General features: G+C 48.1%; 1 protein-coding gene across 1 annotated transcript in view; it reads right to left on the bottom strand.

The window, feature by feature from the left end:
- The window catches only part of LYRM4 (LYR motif containing 4), a 112,616-nt gene that overhangs the window by 70,508 nt on the left and 26,665 nt on the right, over window positions 1-15,443 (bottom strand). The window contains exon 2 of the mRNA XM_065886206.1: window positions 12,489-12,609. Within this exon, the coding sequence (XP_065742278.1) occupies window positions 12,489-12,609 (121 nt within the window). The remainder of the gene's footprint in view (window positions 1-12,488; window positions 12,610-15,443) is intronic.

Below are 15,443 nucleotides of genomic sequence, written 5' to 3'. Positions count from 1 at the left end.
TTCATGTTGGTGTCTTAATCACTGGGTGCCTTAAATTAACCCTCCTCTGCAGAGGGATGTTAGGGACACTATAAAAACCCACAGTAGGCAGCCCCGCTCATAAGGACCCCAGGCAGCCTCTGCCTGATCTCTTCAGTGCTACCAGGGGAAGGGTTGGGGCTCATCTCTCAGAAGCGGCTCGTTCATGTGCTCATCGGCTGTTTCATGATTCACAGGGTAACTTCCTTCCTCTCTAATGCAGAATGTAGGCTGCGCGAGGGCGGGGCAGGGACGAGTGCTGTCTTACCGTCACTGTATCCTCGTGTCTAGAACAGTGTCCAGAACAGTGTCTAGTACATACAGAGTGGCAGAAATAACGGACAAATGTTGACTGATTTTTTAGGGAACTCTTCCGCACACCTAGTCCGGCTTTATACCGAAACAACAGCAGACCCTCACATCACAGTACGCGCCAAGCACCATCGTAAGCACCTTCCACACGTTAACTCACTGAATCCTCACGACAGCCTTATTAGGCAGGTGCTGCCATCACTACCATCTTGGCTGAGGAAATTGGGACAAAGAGCGGCCAAGGGACTTGCCCAAGGGCAGCAGCTGGGTGAGTGGCTGGGCAGGGATCTGCTGGGGACAGTGTGGCTGCTGAGTCACACCCGTAACTGCTCCACAAAGCCGCCTCTCGCCAGGTCAGAGGACTGGCCTCACCGCTGCCATCTGGATGCACAGACCCGGGGGCTAACCGCCCCCTGCAGGTGACAGGAGGACAGACCTCCAGAGCCTTCCACGTTCATCTGTTTTCCAAGCCAGACATTCTAGAGCCTTCAACTGTGTAACAGATACGGTGGAGTCAGTCCTTCAACACCTGGGTCTCCCTCTCTTTGGGTTTGGTCGAGTTTGTCCCTGTAGGATCAAGAGTCCAGCCATAGACTCCAACAGCCCTGGGTGTGAGACCTAGCCTCGCAAAGTCACCCTTTGACTTGAGCTAGTTTCCTCTTCTGAAAAATGAGTTGATAACACTTCCTTCTTCGTAGTAATATTCACTATCCTTTGGTCCAAACTTCCTTCCTCGGGCAGGGCCCTGGCACAGCACATCACCCTCCGGGGAGACACATTACTGTTCACGTGGACGGCGATGCTGCACTTTACGGGAATGTACTGGCCTTCTGTTTTCACTGGAGTGATGGGGCTCTGTAACTTAAGCTTATATGGTGGCACACTGCCTCAATTCTGTCTCCCGCGGCACAGTTCCTCCTTCCTTACAGGAAACAAGTCCTCATAAAGACAGTTTATAGCACATCAAAATATTGACAGGAACCGTAAGCCCTAATGTCTGAAGATATCTGTGGACACGATTTATCACAGAAGCTCCACTGTTATAACTTGGCAATTAGGAAATATTGATAAATGCAAACACATTATTGATGTCAATTACAGAAGCACAAGTGGGCTTCCCTGGGTGGCGCAGTGGTTGAGAGTCCGCCTGCCGATGCAGGGGACACGGGTTTGTGCCCTGGCCGGGAGGATCCCACATGCCGCGGAGCGGCTGGGCCCGTGAGCCATGGCCGCTGAGGCCACAGCGGTGAGAGGCCCGCGTACCGCAAAAAAAAAAAAAAAAAAAAAGCACAAGACTGATGAGCCTCCCAAAGCGCTTTGACACAAGCAGTTAGAGCTGAGCCTCTCAATACACATCGAGGCACCGCAAGTGCCGCGGAAGTCAGGCTGCCACGACACCAAGGTGCTTCCACGTTAGAAGTGAGGCTATCTCAGCAGATGAGCACCTGCTCAGGAATATCTAACAGAACCTCAGGTAAAGTCCGACGTCAAAAAGGTGCTCACTGGTGACTCACGATGAGGTAGGCGTAGAAGGTACTCAGGAGGAGCTGGGGGCCCAGACGCACTGACGCAGCTCGACGGCCCCGACTGTGCACGTGAGGGGCGCACACCGGGCCAGGACCTGCAGAAACAGGTGGCCTTCAGGGCAGTGCTTTGGAATATATTTTAACATTCCCAGGTATCCTGTTTTGTAGGACTGAGAACAGTCTTGGATTTATTTTCAGGGGATGACATGAACAGCCCAGGTTCCATTCTCCCTGTGAAGGGCAGAAGGAGATTTGAGCCCGAGTCCTGAGAGAATGGAGGTATCGGGAATTTGTGAAGGAAACTTCGTTTAAGAGGAACAGAAGGTCATTGGTCACGGTTTGGTTCTGATGGGTTTCAAGCACTGGTAAGACACCTAAATTCAAGCACCTACTAGACACAGAGGGCAACAGTCTGCAGGAAAAGACAGGACCAAATACAGTTTCGAGGAGGACGTGTGGTGAACTACCTCTGAGAAGAAGAATACGGATATAAAGAGACTAACTGACTTAGGGATGAGGGGGCCTATGCTTTTGAGACAGCAGTTGCATTTTTGAAGGAAAACAGTTAAAAAAAACCCTGTCACCTGCTGTGTGAAAGGGCTCTATGAGGCACTAGGAAAGGGCACACACAACCCTCGTCCATCTGGGAAGCAAAGCCTGGGAGGCCACAAGGATGGCTGAATGCCAGGGATTCTCACGCAGAGCCTCGAGGGCCCCATGCGCACAGGTCTGGACAGGCATACACGCTCTTCCCTGAGTCACTTCTCTGGCCAGACCTAAGCCCCTTACAGACATCCGCTCACCTCCCTGCGAACGCTTACTGCCGCCAGAGGGAGTACCTGCCTTCCAGATCCCTCCAGCAGTAAAGCTGCACGAGCTCCGAGGGCTCGGGGTCCGCACCTCATCCCTGTGTGTGTGCACCTGATGTGGCAGGGCGCGGGGACAGGGGGTCAGGAGTCAGGGGCGGTGGGCGCCTCACAGCCCCTCCTTGACTTTGAGCCTGCCCCGGCAGCATGTGAGCTGAGGCCTCCGTGACCGCACTACACTGCCTCACAGCACGGTCCTTCAGTTGCACTTTAATAAAATGAATGTTATAAAATTTGATTTAGATATACTTTTGTAGCCTTGGAAAGCCCTTTCACTGAGAGTGAGTGAGTGCCCCCAGTTCTTTCTGGTGGATAAACTTTTCCCGGTGTGTGAAAAATATTAATACAGAAACTGCCCCTCGGAATTCAGTCTTCACAGTTCTACCTAAGCCACTGAGAAGCTTGGGAGGGTCGACCTGCGAGACAGCGAGGCCCACATGTCGAGAGCAAAGGCTTGGGCGCTGACCACGCTGCGGGGCCGGGGACAGCTTGGGGCACAGAAGACAACCCGCCTCCCCGCGAAGTCAGAGGCCCTGGCAAAGCCCTGCAGGAAATGCTGAGGAGTTAACACCTGAGTGCTCTGGTGGCCCCGAGGACAACAGGTTTCAGTGGCAGGAGAGGGGAGCAAGGGCGCGGCAGGCCTGCCCTCGGCAGCTGGCGGGCGGGGAAGAAGCTCCCTGGCGGGGCGCTAGGTGTCCTGCCGCCGCGCTGGCCCCGCCTCCAGCCCCGAGCACCCTGCACTCAGCCCAACGAGCTCACCGGCTCCCGGTCCTGAAGCCGTGATGCGGCTGCAGTGGGGCACGGGCGTGCGCGGGGCAGGCTTCGCGGGGCCCAGAAACCCACGGGGCCACGCCGCTTCCTAGCGGTTCCCTAAACCGCCCAGGAGAGAAGAAAGGACGGGCGCTGGCCTGTAGGGAAAAATGGGCTCCGTTTAAAAAGTATTTCCAGTAAGAAAAATACGTAATATTAAGAAAAACGTGGACAGCTACACAGACGGTTGCAAACTTTAAATAACAGCTGAGAGTTACTGAAAAGACCAAGTGCTGAGTTTGGCCCGGCGGAGACAGAACCTGGATCGAGGCCGCAGGACAACTGATTCTGGCTCTTTTCCCCCGGTCTCCCTTCCTCACCCCACTCCTTCTTGGAAGGTCTGTCGAGTCCCAGTGAAGAAATCTCGTTGGTAACGAGGCATCCACGACCTGTCACCTGTGTGAAAGGGCAGCTTCTGTCACAGCTCACAGGTCCCTGGAAGCCGCTGTGATCCATGCAACATCCCTGCCATCACCGGGGGTTAAAAGCTTCTACAAAGTGTAGCCAAGGGCTTGTCTGGAATTGGCCCCGCAGCCAGGGCTGACAGCAGAGAACCACCGCTGCATAACTCAGCTCACGCCACCAGTCACTCCCCGTGCTCAAGGCGACAGGCTGCCTGTGACACCCCGGCAGCCAAGCTTTCCTTTTAAAGTGAATTCAGTAAATGCAGAGGGTCAGTGACACGCCTCACCCTTGGTCAAAATCCAACATTCACAAGTATGTTTCTGGGATCTAACAATCATCGTCAATTATTTTCAGAATCAGAAAACGTCAGGCCTGAAAGGGGGCCTTGGAGGCACGGGGCACCCCTCCACACCCCTGGGTAGCTGGCGTCGACGACCGCCCACCAGCTGGCCGGGGCCGGGAGCAGACCCTGGCTCTGCTGGCTCCCTGGCCGGCCGGCGTTCAGTGATGGGTGCGCACTGGGCTCCGACGGCACATCCGTGACTCTGCAGGCAGTTCTGGGACGCGCTCGTCTAAGTGAGTGCGATAACTCCATGAAAGAAACCCCCAACCCAACCTCCACAAGGCAGTTAAACTTAGGTTTGTTAAATACAGCAGATTCGCGAAGAGAAGTCTTGTGCTATTAGGATGTTGGAAAGCAGAGCACCCAATCCCTCACCTTTTACAGACGAAGCCTATTGGGTCACGGACTTCTGGTGATGCTATCTCGAATGTGTGACAGACGGTGAAGGGGAGTCCATGGGACTGCAGGTCGGTGGTGCCGTTACAACATTAAGGAGATGAGACTTGGGGCGAGGAAAAGGGAAGCGCTTGTTAGGCTGCGTGAAGTGGAGATGCTCGAAGAAAAAGCCTATGTTTGAAATACTGATCTGATTGTGCGCCGGCATTACGTAGTAAAGCTAAGGTGGTAACAGTGCCACACCTGGGAGAATTTTTAAAGCCCTTTGATTATTTATAACCAACCAGTCTACGAAATGACGGCCCTAATTACCAGATTTGGGGGAGAGAGAACGTTTCTGACACAGCATATGGCTCCGGTACTTCAAACACACAGCAAGTACGAAACTAACCTTAACTGATGAATGGTATTCCTTGGGCTTCAGCAGACAAACTGAACGGTGATGAAGTTTTAAGAGAGATTAAATATCATGACTGAGGATAGAGCGCTACCTAACAAGGGCTAGGATTTAAATTTAGGTGTATCTCACTCAAAACCTCCTATCCTGTCTCTGAATGAAACAACAGCTTTTAGACCGATAGATGTATAATTAGAAAATAAATCTTTCCAACAGCGTAGGTGAAACCACCCTTCATATATATGCTTGTAAAACCCATCAAATGCAGATATCCAGTGCTCAGGAAATGAGCACATGTTCTCATACACACACTGGGCTGGGCGTCATCACCTCCCTGCCACCTCGGACGATGTGGGACAGAAACACAAATGGACATAAACAGGGGGAGCCCCTTTGTCACCCTTCCTAGAAGATGGGGCATTGTTTCCCTGTCAGCTTGGGAGAAGATCTTCTGCATAAGCACGACTGGAATTAACTCTGATTACTTGAAAGGACAAGCTAGGCAGTAAGGCATCAGAAGGTTTCCGCTGAAGGGCACTTCAGCGATAGCTTGTCAGGAAAAGCACAATTGGAGCTGTGACCCTGGATCTATGGGGAAATTCTGAGCAAGCACTTCTTAAATAAGGCAGCTGAACTTTACCATTTTCAGACTGTGGTTTTGTATTGTTTTTTCCTTTTGAAGGCAGAGAGGGTGAGAGAGTTTTCTGAGAAATGATAAAGGAGACCAGCCCCTAGGGATAAACTATTCACGAGCCTACAGAGGGGAAGCTGCTACCTTCTAATGAGAGCTCTAAATGGACCACCAGAAAAAGGAACACACATCTTCCCTCCTCCTCTCCTACGTGTTGTTTACCTTCTGTGAAGATAAGGCCACCCAGGGTGACCCCTCTTCTGAGAACTGGCTAAAAAGTGAGAACAGATGCAGGCCCATCCTTCTCCTAACTGTGCATCCTTGGGAGAATTATTCAAACACGCCAAGTCTGAATTTCCTCATCGAGCACACAAGGATACTAATATCTTTCTCACAAGGCTGCTGTTAGGCATTCAAAGCACTTATGTAATACAGGGAGTCCGTGCCCAGAGAGGGCACGACGGATCGACACTGGTGAGGACCCCCCCGCCCCCCAATCTATCAAATCATCCCTTTACAGATGCAGGAAACAGGGCGAACAAACCACCTGCCCAAGATCACAGGGCAAGTTACTATCAGAGCTGAGATAAGCACGTTCACCTCTTGCCCCTGAGATCAATGTACTTTCTGCTCCGGAATTGTTAATATCTGCTTCCACTTTAGGTGTTTCAGCAACAAAAAGGCTTTTTGAGGAACTCAAGAGTGAGCATCTCTGGCAGACTAGACTAGGAGACTCATCTGCTAGACGAGATGGGAGAATGACAGATACCATGATAAAAATTCCCAAATGAAACCCGTGCCAAAGTTTTCTATAAACGGCACTACTATGTGAGCTCTTGTGAACATGAAATAAGCAGGAGAACTATTAGTGTACATAAAAAGGCAGGGGTGGTACAGGCTTCCTCTAGAAAGGAAGTGGAATCTTGTTCTGTGCCTGTCAGCCTTGGAGGAATGAAGCAAATCTGATGGGTGGTCTCCAACTAAGAGACATTTCTTCTAGAAGAATGCCAACTGTGCGAAAAGACTCTTGTCCCAGACTTGAGGAAATAAAGGAATTTCCAGAAAAAGCAGAGAGGAAATTAGTTTAAATTCTTGTATGAAGAAGTCTATTTGTAGCTGCAGAGGAACTATATATTGAACAGGCTGAAAAAATAAATGTCATACATAGGCCAAGCTATAAAACTCAACAAACCCTTCTCATTGCCCTGCTTTCTCAAACCTTCTGAGGAGGTTGGGGAATTTTTTATTCCTATTGAGAGGATTCACATATCCAAAAGACACAGGGTTCACTTAGGGGGCAATTCTTTCTGGTCCTTGTATATAAATTCATGTTGATTTCCTCAGGATGTTTATCCAAGTCCGAGACAGAGCACAGAAATCTCCTTTGCCTCTGACTGCTTTAGTACTATTTTTTTAATACGTAGATTGATCCTTGGATCTAATCTTAGCTGGTCTATAGAGGCACAGGGGAAAGCACTGCTGGGATATGCCAGTAAACCCTATGTTGTGTTCCATGAAATGAGTGAATAGATGGTATCCAGAACAGGAAGGGTGGGCTTGGCTCCCAAACAGTCCAAGCCAGAGAGAACTTCTGTGAGGTTTGGACAGACCTCTGAATTCCACCCCAACTCTGCCTCCGAAAAACTTACAGAACCAATTCATAATTATATGGCATAGAGGGGGTGCTCGATAAACAGGGAAAGAAACTGTGGGCATGGATTGCAAGGCACACAGTGCGTTTGTGTGTCACGTGACTGAGATGGGCCAGGGGGCAGGGTGGAGTCAAACAGAAAGAGCATCAACGCTGAGGAGGAACTGGGGAGAGCATTCCCATCACTCACGCGTTATTGCTCTTCAAATGCCACTCCATTTTCTTTGAAAGAGTGTTCTCAGAGGTATGCTTTAGTACCCGTAACATGGCTTCTACCAGAAAGGAAGGCTAACCGCAGAGCTGCAAGCAACATCAATAAAATAATTCAATCTTTTGACTTTCCTCGTAGCAGAAAGGTTAGACCAAGAGAAGTTTTAGGAATTTACGATGGCATAAATACACGGCTGACGTACCCCTTTGCTCACCTATAACCTAAACTCTGGAAAGTTAAGATCTTGGTGAAAAATGGTCAAGGGAAGCTGAGCATAGAGTACTTTACTCTAAAATGTATCATTATTTCTGCAAATAATCAAGAAGGGGACAGATACTGATGTGAAACGTTGAACCATGGCATTTTAGAACTGGAAGTAGCCTTAGAAACTACGGCATAACCCTTTGATTTTACAGATAAGAAGCTGAAGGCTTGTAGTTCCAGCTCCGAATGACTTAGGTTTCCCAGCCTCAAGTTATCAATGTCTGAGGCATTCAATTTTATTTTTCTCAATTAAGAGAAAAATTGAGGACTGGTTATATAGTTCTCTTTTAGGGGAAAGGAGAATTTTTTTTATTGTGAAAAAAACCCCCACAAAAAGTTACCATTTTAACCAATTTTAAGCGTATAGTTCAGTAGCGTTAAGTACGTTCACATTATTGTAAACCATATCTCTAGAACTTTTTCATCCTGAAAAACTGAAACTGTCCCCATTAAACGCTAACTCCCCTTTCCTGCTCTCCCAGCCCCTGGCAACCAACATCCTACTTTCTACCTCCTTGAATTGACCACTTTAGGGACCTCAGATAAGCGGAATCACACGGTACTGGTCCTTTTGTGTCTGGCTTAGTTCACTGAGCACAGTCCTCAAGGTCCATCCATGTTGTAGCCTGTGTCAGAACTTCCTTCCTTTTAAGGGCTGAATAATATTCCATTGTATGTAAATGCCGCATTTTGTTTATCCATCCGTCGGTGGAAATTTGGGTTGCTTCCACCTCTTGGATATTGTGAATAATGTATAATTCTTTCCATGTATTTTAAATGCCCCTAATGTACGGACTGACTTTCCTCTCCTTCATAAAAACAATTTCCAAGTAAATTTTAGAGATTCCCCTGAACCTACCAAAATGGTACTTAAGCTAAAAGTGTACTTGAAGAGAGATAAAGTGCATTATTACTTTTCCCCACAAGACATACAGATAAAACACTCCTACCTTTTCACAGGCTGTTCTACAGGGTGCCCACTGGGGGCAGGTAAGGCATCCCTTTCACTCAATTCTGACCACCCCATGGGGCACTGGCACAGGCGCTGTGGAGACCCACGTGAGAGAGGCCTGTCACTGTTCAATGGCTTCTCATCTCACGACAGGCACATTCAGAAAGTGATTGTGGGACGTTCCTCTCGAAAGGTCATTTAAAAACTAAACCATAAAGTATCAGATGAAGTAAAAAATATGGTTTCAGAGACTCTCACTTATCACCACCCAAAATGCCAATAAACTGGGCACATTGCTTTTAGTGATCCACAAAAATAATAAGTGTAAAGCTAAACACTGAAAATGCTTCATCTCACATACACACACTCAGGTTAACGAAAAGGCTGCTACCCATAATATCAACCCGTTTCCTAGTATCTTCAATGGTTGTACATAATGTCTGCTCTGAACTGCTTACAATGGCAGGTTCATAGTTCTGGGTCTGACACAGCCACTATTTGAATTGCTTCATTAAAAAAAACACTAGCTTAAGGATAGCTGATGCGGTATGGAATCCTGTCATCACTAAAGAGCTGCTGGCAAAAATAGTGTAACTCCAACACCTTGTTGTTATCCGGAATCAGAAAACATGACATCCAGTTGATCCCCTCAGTGTAAAATTACGTCCTACAGTAACAATATATTTCTTCATCCAAATACTTATGTTACACACAACCCTCGTATAGCTGGATACACGTATACACCATCACTGGTAGAGTAAAAGCACTATTTGGGTGTAAGTTCTGTGCTCAATCCACTGGGCTACGTGAATGAGCGGCTGGGAACCTCTGTTACCCAGGTCTGCTCTCTCAGAGCCCAGAAGAACTGAAGGGTCGCCTTGCCAGGGTACACTCTGATGAACACTGAGAGTATCACACAGCTGTAAATAAACCCAAGCTTTGTACAGATACTTTAGTTTTCACCAGGTTTAAAGAAAAAGGGGCTATGAAGCCCCTGGAGGGTTTTGAGCAGGCGGTAACCTGCTCTGATTTTTCACCCTGGCAGTCTGTGGAGAAGAGACCACTGGGGCAGACAGGGAGGCGAGTTAGAAGCTGTCACAGTAGCCAGTATGAAGAAAATACAGATGCTATTTTAGGCCTTTAGGCCAAGGCCAGCTTTGCCAGCTCCGAGCGAGGGGGCTCGGGGAACCGCCTGCATCTCGTAAGCTAACTCGGGTCAACGTGAAGCTCGGGTTCAGGAGCAATCTTGACGTGAAAGGGAAGCACCTGCTGCTCTGCTAGTTAACACAGACGCCCTGGGCCTGGAAGCGGGCCACGCAGGCTCCGTCCCCCATCCAGGAAGGTGCACCTGGCAGGCTGTCCCGGGGAGGGCCCGACCCGTGGCCCCAGAGCTTGAGTCTGTTTTGTGTGGATCCACTGGAAATGTCTGGTGAGAGTCAGTCTATCCTTTCTTTTTTTTCTTCTTTTCTAAAAGCATTTCAAACCAAGTGACACAGACAATTGCATAACTAAAGAAATGGTGGCACGGATTACTTACAGGTCCCTTTTCTAAGCACTCTCTACTCCGAGCAACTTTACAGTAAAAGATAAAACCAGCCTGTTTTGGAGGTGCTTGCCAACTTCTGCATGGGGAAGTGCCAAAGAACTGAATCTTCCAGAGTTTATGCAAAATAAGGACGCAGGCTGCTTGTTTTTCCAAGTTCCAGTGCTAAAGCATCCCATAAAATTCAACCACTGATGCATGGAAAATGCCATTGTTCTAGAGTTTTTAAAATGGCAACCCCTTTCTCTGCCTCTATTAACACACGTGCAAACGTGCAGACCAGCTTCTTTTTCTGACTATCCTATTATCTTTTCATGCTCTTAGTTAAAGATCATTTCCTAGGCTTGTCTGAATGTGGCCAAGTTATCCTATTGCTAGATAACTGTAGAACTCAGGGAGAGTTGTCTGAATCTGAAATGTTATTCTAGAAGGGATTGTTCCATTATGTAGGCAACATAACAAGACTATTAATTTTGACATAAAATGAAAACTAGTTTTTAATACTGCTTCCTTATCGAACTGTTTATAGAGTCAAGCATGAAGAAGGGTCAGAGATATAAACATATATCCCGATACACGTCATATATCGTGATAAGACATAATGTCAGCCAAGCTGGCATCTCCTGACAATGCTAAAGAAGCCCTTTCCAACACACTCGCAGATCTTAGGAAAATGTAAGGGGTTTCCCTCCACCCCTAAACAAATTCACTGCAAGGAAGAGAGAAAAACGAAGGGAAGCAGAAATGGAGCTTATGGTGTGACTGTTGCTAAATCAGAGAAAAAGAGTGAAAAGGATGATTTTTTAGAGGGTGAGAAAACCAGTCGCCAGCAGGCTGCTTTAGCCGTCGGCTCCCTGGTTAATTTTGCAGAGAGAAGGACACGTCACACTACCCAGGAGGCCAGGCTGCTGCAGGTGCTCCATCCACCTCACGAGAAAGAGCAAAGCAAGCACAAGCCAAGGCAACCGCCAGCACTTCTACAGGAGGAAAATAAAAACCCCGCCGGGTCCTTCTGGGGTCAGTACCTAAGCAGCTGTGCTTCACACCGTCTGCACCTGCAGATACACCTTCCACATGCAACAGAATTTAGGTTCATAGCAGTGTCTTCCAGAAAAGGGCAATATTATCTTGAATTACGACTTCAAAGTACTAGGAAAGGGCTTCCCTGGTGGCACAGTGGTCAAGAACCCACCTGCCAATGCAGGGGACACGGGTTCGAGCCCTGGTCCGGGAAGATCCCACACACCGCGGAGCCACAACTACCGAGCTCGCGTGCCACAACTATTGAAGCCCATGAGCCTAGAGCCTATGCTCTGCAACAAGAGAAGCCACCGCAAAGAGAAGCCCGCGCACCGCAACGAAGAGTAGCTGCTGCTTGCTTCAACCAGAGAAAGCCTGCGCGCAGCAACGAAGACCCAACGCAGCCAAAAATAAATAAATAAGTTTATATATATAAACTAGGAAAAGTAGATTACATTTATACTCTGTGACACATGTCCACGTATCAATGTGTAATATATCTAACGAAGAGACAAAATTTAAAGAAGGTTTCCTATAATTACAGCATCAACGTCTAGTAAACTATGGGAACTCAGCTTCCCAGAAGGATGCATTCCCTGGAAATTCTGGATAGCTGATATTTACGTACTCCTTGATTCAATAATATGACAGGTCATCTTTCTTTGTGCACATGAATAGGAGGAAGAGAGTTTCTGGCTTCCCTCGTGGCGCAGTGGTTAAGAATCCACCTGTCAGTGCAGGGGACACGGGTTCGAGCCCTGGTCCGGGAAGATCCCACATGCCGCGGAGCAACTAAGCCCGTGCACCACAACTACTAAGCCTGCGCTCTAGAGCCCGTGAGCCACAACTACTGAGCCCGAGTGTCACAACCACCGAAGCCCAGGCGCCTAGAGCCTGTGCTCCACAACAAGAGAAGCCACCGCGATGATAAGCCCGCGCACCACAACCAAGAGTAGCCCCTGCTCATCACACCTAGAGAAAGCCCGTGCACAGCAACGAAGACCCAACACAGCCAAAAATAAAAACAAAAAAGAGGCAGAGAGTTTCATGATCCTGTGGTGTGAATCACAAACACCAATCAAGGGGGACATGTCAAAGCTTAAAGCTCTTAACGAAAAACCGTACATCACTGAACCATCTTACCTGTCGACGGATTATTCCAAGGTCTCTTTTGGCTTTATTCATTAGGGCTTGGATTTGTACAGGATCCTTTACACTCTTATTTTCTCTGAAGGCATCTCTTATCCTCCTGATGGCGTAACTTCTAAACGAATTCAGGGAAAAAAGGAAAAGGTGTCAGTGTGTCTGAAACGATGCTTTTAAAAATGAATTCAAAAGTGGTTCCTTAGGAATTAGCTGTCTGCTAGGCCCCTGTGGATAATCACCTCTGCTCTCTGCTCTTGGAACAGGCCCATCCATTACTATCCTGGGATGACTGAGCAAAAAGAAAGATTCGGGGAGATGAATCTACTCCAAACGAGTCAGGTGTGAATGGTAAAGTACTACTGAAACACTCCTTAGATTATTGGCTTTTTACGGTTATTCACAACTGGCCTCCCTCCATTAACATGGATAACTGAACCTTCAATGTGCAGAGACAACACGACAATTGACAGGTGCCACGATGCACTGCAGGTGTGTGTACCAAGACGGTGATCGATGACACGCTTGGGTCAGCTTTCCGGTCTCATCCCACCTTGTCTTGTGAAACGTAACAGGCAAGGATCCATACTGCGACCCTACCACAGTGGAGAGTGGAGATGACACCAAAATGCTCTTCTCCATCTCTAAAGTGCATACACATGAACTCCCCCCGGCCCCGCCCAACATACATCACATGCAGTTCAGGGCAGCGGTTTAAGCGCAAGCCTTGCACATCAGACAGGCTTGGGTTTGAATTCTTTTCCAAGTTCCTTCTGTTTGTGAGAACCTGGGCAACCTTCTTAACATAAGCCCCTGTTTCCTCATCTTACGCCTGTCAAACAGGCCTAATACTGCCTACCTCTCAGGGCTGTTGGGAAGGTTAGGCTTTCTAATGTGTGTCTGGAATTTGGTACGAAACCTGTACATAGAAAAACTCAAGAAATGAAAGCTATTCTTTTCTTCTTCCTCTTCTTGTTACACCTTAATGCAATCAGTACCCCCTCTCCTCACGTCAGCCTGTGCTTCACCCTACACCCTTGGGGTCACACCAGGCTGTCGTGTGGATAATTAGCCACCTCTGGACTCCCACACTCAGAGAGTGATGGCCTTAACCCCGAAGCCTGTTCAGCCTCACCAGACAGAAACGAGGACCAAGGAGACGCCGCCCAAGTCAGACACACCAGACGCGACTGTCTCTAGTGTTTGTATGATCTCCGGTTGCTCTGCGCTTACCTTGAAACACCAGCTAAAGAATCCACGTGAGACCATTAGTTCCATTTAGAAACCGAAGAACGGAAAAAGCAGCAGAGCAATGAGGGAAGGGGAATGCAGTTTCCTCGGGAGCTGGGGGATGGATACAACTGAACTGGGAAACCTTACTTTGGAGAGGACTAATTTTGTTTTAGATAAACTTTCCTAAAGTAAAAGAAAATTAAACATTCAAATATCAAGTCCATTTGCATTTAAAAGCAGGAGGAAATGAAATCTTGTAACGTTAAGAACCACAGGGAGAAAAGCGGACGGTTCAGGAGCCTGCACTTCAGGGTGCGAGCTGCTGTGGAGTCTTTCATCTGAGCCCCATGGGAGCCTTCTGGAGTGCTTGCCGTGGAGCTTCTGGGCGCTCGGCATCTATCTCAGGGTCACAGGGATTGGAAATGGATATACATACATAGATTTATATAGCTTTTCCTCAGGTACAGCTGCTGATCTAACAAGACTGCAGGCAGCAGCTGGGTGGCTAAAGCAATCTCCGGCACCTTTCGTGCACAACATACTGGTTATTTGTGTCACACAACATCACTGCTCTCCCTCACACCCACACGCTCCTCCAAAACAGTTTCTTTCTGGTGGTGATGGGAACAGAGAAGGAACAAAATAGTTTAATTCTAATATTTCGTTCCACATGCAGGCTTGGTTTTACAACAGGAATTTACCTCAGGGACTCATCCAGTGTTTCAATTCTCCTTTTTGGAAAAATACCACGGGCGATAGTAGTCATTACTGAATCCATTCTCCTAAAAGCCAGCACCTAGCCAGAAGAGCTAGGAGCAAAGGAGTGCGTCTCGGGACGCAGCGACCCAAGTTCTTCTAAAGTTCAAGGAAATTAGAAAATAGCCGAAGACACTCAACAATTTGTATCATTTGAGCTCAAGGTCAGCGTTCTAAGTGTGCCTTTGTGTATTCTAGTCTCCCCAAAGTCTATACCTAAAGGAACGAAGCTCTTGATCTTCCAATTAAATGTGTCTGAAGCAAAATCAAAAGCTGTCATTCCAATTCTGGCTGCACCTGTGGAACGAGTGACATGGAAAGGTCCCCTCCCCCCTTTCTTGCTCACCCCCCCCCCCCCCCCCCCCCCCACGTCTAGAGCACAGGCACTTCCCTTTGCCCCAAGAGAAGACACTGCGCTGGTTCTGGACCATAGAACCACTACTGCATGAACAGTTTTTACTTATATGATTCTCATTTCAAATGGTCATCATTTTGTGAAGGCAATCACAAATCGGGCTGAGTCTTCCCGTTTTCTAGGAAGGGGCTAACCACCAATTATTTCAATCCTGCCCCGCCTTGGTTTGTATCATTTGCGTTTTTTTCACCGCTGCCAAGGGAAACCACTTATCCTCGAACACGTTCTTGCCATCAGTCCCTTGACTGTATCACTAAGCAAGAACATTTCGAAGAAAAACGTGAGATGCTGCCAAGGAGATGGCAGCCAACAGCTGCTGCACAACGGCCTGCATTGGGGCGACCCTAGCGGGAGACGGAGGCTGTCTGAAATAAGACAAAAATTAACACGTAAAGGGCAACAGAACGGCAACGGCTACCATGAGAAAGTAGACGGCATCCACAGAAACGGCAGGTGGTTCTGCTAACACGTCACTGCTCTGCCTCTACCCTCCGGAAACTGCGGTTTCTTAGCGCTACTTCATGCAGCAGATCCCCACGAGTCTCTTCTTC

This window comes from Phocoena phocoena, chromosome 10 (genome assembly GCF_963924675.1).
Source record: "Phocoena phocoena chromosome 10, mPhoPho1.1, whole genome shotgun sequence".
Classification (NCBI taxonomy): Eukaryota; Metazoa; Chordata; class Mammalia; order Artiodactyla; family Phocoenidae; genus Phocoena; species Phocoena phocoena.
This window is presented reverse-complemented; position numbering and strand designations above follow the sequence as displayed.